Source organism: Morchella importuna (assembly GCF_003444635.1).
Source record: "Morchella importuna strain M04M26 chromosome Unknown Morimp01GS035, whole genome shotgun sequence".
In the NCBI taxonomy this organism is placed as follows: domain Eukaryota; kingdom Fungi; phylum Ascomycota; class Pezizomycetes; order Pezizales; family Morchellaceae; genus Morchella; species Morchella importuna.
In genome coordinates, this window is record NW_025763432.1 from 18,516 (window position 1) to 27,451 (window position 8,936).

General features: G+C 51.4%; 1 protein-coding gene across 1 annotated transcript; it reads left to right on the forward strand.

The window, feature by feature from the left end:
* Positions 1 to 671: 671 nt before the first annotated feature.
* LAJ45_09253 (uncharacterized protein) lies at positions 672 to 2,077 on the forward strand (the record flags this gene model as incomplete). Its single annotated transcript, XM_046118797.1, has 2 exons — positions 672 to 1,342; positions 1,429 to 2,077. 2 exons carry the CDS (start codon positions 672 to 674, stop codon positions 2,075 to 2,077), a joined length of 1,320 nt encoding a protein of 439 aa, XP_045967875.1.
* Positions 2,078 to 8,936: the final 6,859 nt, after the last annotated feature.

Below are 8,936 nucleotides of genomic sequence, written 5' to 3' on the forward strand. Positions count from 1 at the left end.
ACCACCCCAAATGGACCGGAGCATCGCCAGGATCCTTTCTGACGTGGTAAAGCATATTTTCCGGGCATCGGCTGCAAAGTTATTGCGCCTCAAAGGTTGAATGCCAAGGTAGGGTAACTTATGTTTGGGGTTACCCTTCCTTATTTGGTCTGCTCGTCCTGCTGCTCTAGTTTTGGTCCAGTGGTCTAGCTTGACTTGTAAGACTTCTTGCTCGCCAGGATCTCTACCCTCTATACCAATAGAGGTAGGGGCTCATCTGCCCTTCTCTTCACCCATCGATGAAGAACCAGCTGCGGTTAACCTAGGGCCGTATGGCTTGACTGGTAGAACAGGTATTTTGTAACAGCCCTACTGTGGCCCTGTTACACCCAGCAGCAACAGGCCCAGCAACAGGCCTCTCAACAGGTCCAGCAGGCTCTACTACTCCCTCACCAGCACCTGTCAGTGCTCCACCGAAGGTTCTTGCACCGAAGACCCCTACATTCAAGCCCCGACGCCCCTCTCGGTTATTTTCTGGTGCAAGCCCGTCCGAACTAATAGACCACCCCTCACCAGTACGACAGAGACGAATTAGACCCGAGCCATCGCCGATTGTCCAAGAGACATCCCCGAGTGTTCAAGAGACATCCCCGAGTATTCAAGAGACATTCCCGAGCTCGACCGCATTCAAGATGACTCAAGCAAGCAAAGCGAAGATGACTTTAGGTCTACTCAACCTACCTAAAGTATACACCAGCATCCGCAACAGCCTAGAGGCGGAAATGCAAAATGTGGGTTGTGTCAATAAAAGCACGTCCGGTATGGCTGCGTTCAATGCCCTATGCCTTTACTTGATGAACTTGCCCTCCCTCAACGGTTTTCTGCCAATTTGGACTGGGGGTGACTCCGATGCCCGTAGAGCACTGGCGAGTGCTCTACAGTGGCTCATCGCAGATCTTGGTATGAAGGATAGGTTATCAAGGGGACAGGGAGACCGTCAGTTCAAAGAGGCTGCCGGTGATAGTGATGATGATGATGACGGCGGTGGTCAGGCAGCCGGAAGACGCTCTCGCAAAGGGAAAGAGCGTGCAGTACCTCCGGAACTCGTGCGACCTTCCATAATGGTTACCGTGGTGGACCCCGATGCTCTAGGGGCATTCTTTATGCTCGTCCCACCACCTACTTATGACTGGAATGATCCCCTGAACGAACCTTCGTTCATCGGAATTTTGACCAAGATAACTTTCCCCGAGCTATGCAACTTGATCCTGAAGCACACCGCACCCGGCAGAGCAGTCAGGACAATCTGGGGGCAATTGAGAATGTCCCCCCGGCAGCTGTTCCTCCCGTTCGGCCGGTGGAGGTACAAATTACCAATTCAGAGGAGCTCGAAGGTTGGTTGAAGAACAGCAATGCCAGGCCTCGGAGGATATTGGCGGTCCTCCACAGAGCAGGCGCGGGTGCTAACCTGGGTGGTGCGGAATCTCCCCCGTTGAACCCGGCTTTCCCTCACGTTGAGGAAGATGATTATAGCATGATCGATATTCCTGCAGAGGATTCGGATTACGAGGAGGGAAAGCACCGGATAAATGCCAAAGGACTGAGGGTATATATGCCTAGAACTGATGCCAGTAATCAAAGGCTAATTCAGACTCTTGTTAGGCGTCGCGATAGACAGCAGGATGCTATCGACGATTTAGACCCCAAATACGTTAGGAAGTATCCTTTGGGTGTCGGGGTTGCTGACCCAAACTTCTTACAGAGGACGATCTGGACACCTGCCGTGATAGTAGCCAAGAGAGCTGCTGACGCACTCGCGGCTGCTGGTGCTGGAGGTGGTGGTGGTGGTGGTGGTGGTGGTGGTGGTGGTGGTCTAGGACCTCCACCGCCTCCGGGTGGACCTCCTCCTCCTCCGGGCGGCGGTGGTGGTGGAGGACCAGCTGGAGGCGGTGGTGGTGGTGGTGGTGGGCCAGCTGGAGGCGGTGGTGATGGTGGTGGTGGGCCAGCTGGAGGCGGTGGTGATGGTGGTGGTGGGCCAGCTGGAGGCGGTGGTGATGGTGGTGGTGGTGATGGTGGTGATGGTGGTGGGCATCATTAGTTCCCTTTGGTATAATCTCTAACTTCCCTTCCTGCGGAATTGTCACTAACCTTTTAATAGTTGTTAGGATTACTCCCTTGGCACTCGCGATAGCTATTGAGGTGCGGTACGATTTGGTGTTTTGGATTTCCCTTTGTCTTGCGAGAGTATATCAATGGATGGGTTATATCGGATAGGATTAGATTAGATTAGATTAGATTAGATTATTCCAGGTAGTAATTGCATTGCTTTTATTTCAAAGTCGAATCAAACTCCTAGATTGCTCTCAGAGCACTCGGTACCGCTTCAGAAAGTGCAGTAAAACGAGTGATGATAAATGATGCGGTTGAGTGCAGAAATTGTGGTAACATAGGATGATCCCTGCCGTAAGAGGATTAGCGGTGCAAATTTTTCTTGATTAGCGGCGCAAATTTTCTCGCCAAGAATTGATTTCTAATCGAAGATATCGCGAGTGCTCCTAGAGCACTGCGGATATTCCTGCCAGTCATCAGAATGGCTCCCACCAAGCGCTCCTCCGGTTCAGCACCTCTTGCCCCAAAGCGCCCACGACTCCCAAAACGACCTGAAGAACATGAAGATTTACTGACTGACGAGTCTGAAATATCTTACCGAACATTGACTCCACTGCCAGCCCGCACTCGGAGTAGTCAATCAACCACCGCCGCTCAAATAACTCGGAAAGGTTTTCTCCGTTCCTCCGAAACCCCCACTGGCAGGAGCAGTCCTAGGAGGGTAGAATTTCATCTCCCCGAGGATCATACTGATAATTTTGAAGCGCAGGAGGAGCCTGAGGCAATTGAGGCGCCAGAGGCAATTGAGGCGCCAGAGGTGGAAGAAATAGTTGATACTAGCTACTCAGACTATGATGATGCTCCGGAGAATGACCACGAGAGCTCTGAGGAGGATGAGGATGAACCGGAGGATGAACCTCAAGCCCCCCCCCCATCTTACACCCAGAAGTCTCAGACTGTCGGAAAGAGACCTCATACAGTTCAGCCGACTACTGCCAGAGCACTGGGCAATGCTCGGAGGAAACCAACTGGCGCGGTAGCGGAGGTCATTGCTTCTTCCAACGTGTCGGTGGACGTGGTACAGGTTCGACTCTATCTCGCTCATTGATGCTTTTTAACATGTAAGTATTAGTGGCTAACGATTCAGAGGGGAACTCGACCGGGCGCGAAAGTAATACGTAAACAAGGTCAAGGGAGAGCAGCACCCACTTCAGCACCCAGCCAGAATGCATCCCAGAGAGCACTCCCGGCATCCCAGAGAGCACCCCCAACACCCTCACAGTCTAGGCCCTCTGCACCTGTTTATGCTCATGAGTATACCTCTTCTACGCGCCATATCGATTTTTCCTCGATGCGCTCTCGATACGGGGAGTCGTCCCCCACTTACCGGACATATCGTTCTTCACCGCCTAGCGAGGTAATTGGCGAGAACTCTGTGAGCAGTCGTCAGATTCCTTCAAGCCAACTTCACGGTCAAGGTAGATCGCGAAGAGTCTACGAAATCGAGTACCTTTCCTCATCTAGGGGGGGGACGAGAGTACTCCGATGCCGGAAAGCGAGGGTATTTTGATTCCGGGAAGCGAGGTTAGTATTCCGGAGGACACTCACGACGTCTTTGAGAACACTGGCGACATTCCTTTGAGCCAATTGACTCAGAGGTCTGTGGTCCCTAACTCTAGGAGTGCAAATGTGCTGTCAGTGCAGGCTCAGAGGATTGAGAGGGAGTGTAGCGTGGTAATCGGGGAGCATACTCTTCTACATGAGCCCTTTCCACCTGCAGCAAGACTTTCGGTACTGGTAGTGAGCATGTGGGCAACTGCTAGTCGCCGAGTGGGGTGTAGAGTAGACCTTGATGAGGTCGTTATTAAACAGGTGAGTGCCCCCAAAAGGATTACGAGTGCTCTGGAAGCATAATTGAGAATGATAGGTCAGAAGTCTGCACTCCCGTGTCCGTTCCCACTTGATGCACGAGGTGAAAGGGCGCCTGGCGGACTCTACGATATACGGGCTTGGAAATTTTGTGGGGCCTGAGGCGAGGGCGGCTCAAGTGGAATACCTTTTGAAGAATGATCGTTTCTTGAGCCCCCAACAGCATTACGAGGTATGATGCCAGTGGATGCCCAGAGAGCACTCGGGATAGCCGGTAACAGATTCTAGACCGACCGACTGCGCTTCCTGGCTCCGGAAATTATCGATATATTGTATTTTAAATACTTCGATGGGGTAAGAATGCGAGGGGTTAGGGATCCCGAATTTCTAGAGCGGATAACCCCTACCCTTATTTGCCTGATATCGACGGCGATCTGGCACGGCATTCGGGCGTGGTCAACAGGGAGTTACGTGAAGCCTGATAATTTTCAGTCGCAGAATGAGAGTGTTGTGAGTAAGTATGGCCCGATGCCCTCATTGATATGGCGAGTGCCTTGGGAGCAATGACGGATGCTCCTAGGGCTATACGGGATTGCCAAGCTGACATCCAAACACGAGTAGAAACGTTCAACAGGATGAGCAAAACTTGGAAGGGGAGAAGTAAACAGAACCAGGAGGCAACCTTGGAGGTAATCAAAGATAACCTTCGAGAAAAGGTATGATACTTCTAGATGCCGGTAATGCGAGTGGTATTCTAAATGCTAACCCTAATAGATACGAGATAAAAAAGGGGTAACGATTGAGATAATACCGGAGGAGGGTTTTAGTGAGGACTATGAAGCTCTGGCTGCCGATCTTGCCGCATTCCGAGATGCTCGGAGAAGACCCACGAGTGCTCCAGGAGGTCGGGTTGATTCCGACAGCACCCAGGACGAAGTGATTAATGCCCGACTTCGCGGCATTGACACCGAAGAGGAGGGGGAGGAGGAAGAAGAAGAGCCGGAATTACCTGTAGCGGGGGATTACGAAGGGGGGGGGAGGAGGATGTGTAGAACAATCACGAGTGCTGAGAGAGATAGTGGGGGATTTCTTCTGATTCGTATATTGTATCAGGGTTAGTTAGGGTGTTAAATGGCGTATTGTATTTAGTATTAGGCGGAGGATCACGGTGTTGAATACACCAATTCTCAAAGTGCAGTCGCGAGTGCTCTGGAGACAGTAGAGATCGTCGTGCGAGTGATGTTTTTGTAATCTCATGGGGGAATTGTGAATACCAGAGGCCGGAACGGCGGAGAGGTGTATGCCTAGAGAGAACGGGGCGCCGACATGTAGGAATCGGTACGTCGGGCATGAGCCAGATTTCAAAGCACCCCATCCGGCAACGTCAGGGGGAGTCAGGGCAATCATTCTATCCCCAGAGCCCGCTGGAGCAGTGAAGAGTGCTCCAGGAGCAGTCAGGATATCCAACCGTGCAACTGGCGTTCTCTGGCGGGTAGAGTGACGTCCTAGTTACACCGGGCGCTATTATTTAGTGTCGGGGCCCGTTGTGCGGACTAGTGTGCGCTGGGGCGGAATAATGTGCGCCAGACCTCGCCAGGAGCACTGGCGGTATCTCTGGAGAGGTAGTTTACCTACCGAGCGCCCTGAGCGCCCTGAGCGCCCCGGGCGTCTGGCGAAGGCTACAGGTTTGCTGATGGATCCGCCCCCGTATTAGCCCTCTTTGATGCTGGGCTAGCCACCACGGTTGAGACCAATGCCTCCAATCTCGCCAAATCTAGCATACTGTCCCAATTCCACTGAGATGACAATAAGTGCCATCCAGGAGTCTTTACTCCAAAAAAGGAAGTCGCAAGCCGAACGGAGTTATGAAGTTCACGACAAGGAGTTAGGTGCCATTGTGTCATGCTTCAACGAGCGAAGTCATCCAGGAGGAACCTCCAGCCGGAGGGAAACCACGGTGGAAAAAACCAGAACCAGAACCAGCGGGTAATTGTGGAGGAGATGGAATAGTCCCCCCGGTTGTTGGCGCTCCCAACCCAGGAGAGAACTCAGATAGTTCAGATTCGGAGCCTGAGGATGGTGACAGGAGAGGATGGTGGAGATACCTCAGGAAGATGCTGGAGAAGCAGCAGGAGAGAGAGCCCTGGCCTCCATAGCCCAGTTCATGAGACCTCCGGCCCCCCCTCACACTCCTCCGCTGCCTCCAGTGGCCGAGAACCAAAGACACCTCCCCCCGGCCAAGTTCAATGGCAAAGCAAACAATGTGCGGACCTTCATCGGGCAATGTGAGAATTTCTTCTCCATTGAAAGCCAGTCCTTTACCTCTGAAGAGGTCAGGATCCATTGTGCTGGCAACCTGATGGATGGAGATGCTCCGGTCAAGTAGTATGAGGCATATCATAACTCCATTGACCAAGCTTCTGCCAACCGAATAGCTGGGATGCCTGTGGTGTACGACGAGAGATGGAAGCGCTGGGATTCCTTGGTGGATGCCTTCACCGTAGCCTTTGGCGAAGCCATCTCTAGGGATGATGCGGTAGCCCAATGGAATGGCCTCACCCACACAGCCAAGGGGGAATAGACTCCTTCCTGAATAGCATTATTCATCTGATGTGGAAGACTGGCTAAAAGGGTCAGTTAGTGAATGATAAGATCCTCAGTTCCCTCCTTCCGGACCTAGGCATGAGCTGTGCCCTCTTTACCCCCGTTGCACCTCTGGGCTTCCTCCAGCCTGGGATTGACAAGGGTTATCCCCGGGTTCCCACAGAGCAAAAAAGGCACTGAAACCGAGACAAGCTCGATGGGCGGCCAAACTCGCGGAGTTTGACTTCAAAGTTGTATACCGCCCTGGGAAACTAAAACGCCAAAGCAGACATCTTGTCGCGGCGTTGGGACCACGCCCTTAAAGAGGGGGGTAAAACTCATCAAGATCCTGGAATTCACTTGTTTAAGCCAGGACAACTTATAATGGGTCCTGTCCAACACCCGATCGTTATGATCAGCTCAGCATGGCAAGATCAGCCCAAGTCTGCAAAACTCACACCGGTGCTCCTGGATGAAATCCGGGCTCGAGCAGCCTTAGATCCAGGAACCTTTCCTTGAGAAAAGCCATTGAGAACACCTCTGGGAATCTGGTGAACCGATACCTCACTTTACAGGACGGAGACGTCTTCTATAAGGAAAAGTGAGACATTCCAAATCATCGAGAACTGGAGCTCAAGATCCTGAGCGCCCTACATGATTCGAAGACTGCTGATCACTTTGGACAATTCAAAACGGCAGAACGCCTTCAGGCACTCTCCTTTGCATAAAGATGGACAAAAATGTGGAAGAATACGTTCGGAGTTGTGATACATGTCAACGCGTTAAGGCCTCAACACACAAGAAGTATGGGACGTTGCAACCTTTAGAGGTCCCCTCTATGACTTGGAGCTCCATCTAATGGACTTTATCGTGAGCCTGCTGAATCTGAGGGTATACCCGTATCTGGGTTATCGTTGCCCGTTTCACCAAAATGTCCCACTTCATTCCGTTCAAGACCAAAGCAACCATCCAAGAGCTTGCTCAAATCTTCCTACGGGAGATATGGCGACTGCATGGATTTCCTGAGGAGATTATCTCCGATCGGGACTCTAGATTTGAAACAGATCGTCCTCAAATTGACGGGCAAACTGAGAAGAGTCAACTGAACGCTAGAACAATATCTCAGAAAATATTGCTTCTATCAGCAGGACGATTGGGCAAGATTACTCCCGCTTGCCGAATAAGCCTACAACACGGCCACCCAAGAGTCAACCAAAGTATCGCCGTCCTACGCGAACTAAGGGTTTCAACCAGCTTCCACTTGGTCCTCACCTAAATGGAAACTAGAAAACTTCGACGCGTCCAGCGCGGCGCAAGAACAGCGGAAGAAATAGTATGATCAGAAACATATGAGTGCTTCAGAACTGAAGGTCAGGGACGAGGTGATGCTGGACCGACGCAAAATCTTAACCAAGCGATCATCAAATTAACTAGATTACTAAAATCGGGTCCCTTTGAGGTTGTCGGGAAACTTGGTGTCACGTCCTACAGGCTGAATCTACCCTCTCAGTGGAACATTCATGATGTCTTCCATGTATCTCTGCTGGAACCGTATTGGGAGTCAAAGGACCCTCAACGAGCTATAGCGATTCCACCTCCGGATGAGGTTCAAGGCTGATCGTGGGGAGAAGTTCGTGCAATATCGGATTACCTGGGAGAGCTATCGCTCAGAAGACTTCCGGGAACCGTACAAAATGTTGCAAGGAACGGCAGACGAGACACTCTGAGAGTTCCATCCGAAGTATCCCGGAAAATCACAGGACTCATGGGTGAAACTTTAGAAATCCTCAAAATACGGCGTTTTTTCCCATCGGTCTGACAGTGTTCGGATGCCGTTGTTTCACTGGGAAGCAATACAGGAAAGTGAAGGAAACCGATGCACCGGAGTGTTCTGGGACAAGCGTGGAGAAAACAGGTCTCCCTTTGTTGGGATACACGTTTTTCACTTGAGGTTTTCCTTTGTTAATAGAAATGGATGCGGAAAATAGAGTGTAACGGAGCCATTTCAACTGTCTGGTGTATGAGTACACACAGGGCCCAGTTACATTCTGAGAGTTATTGATAGAAGCCAGTTGCACAGTGACATGCAAGTACCGGCAGTGTGGTTAGCTACCAGCTGTCAGAGTAACTACATTCTGAGCGCTAGGAAGAGGATCTATTCATGGGAGCAATGACTGACGAGTCTATGCCTCGCCAATGATTAGAAGGCCAGCCAGAGTGAAGCTCTGAGTGCTCGGCGATCCTCTACATCCTCTGAGCATGATAAGTCCGCCCGTAGTGGCAGGGACTATGCCTGGGAAAGTCTACAATAAGTGAAGAGCTCTACAGCAATGATTAAGCTTACGCCTGAGCGGTAGCTCATTCATGCAGGTCCCGGTTGTGCGACAACCAAGACT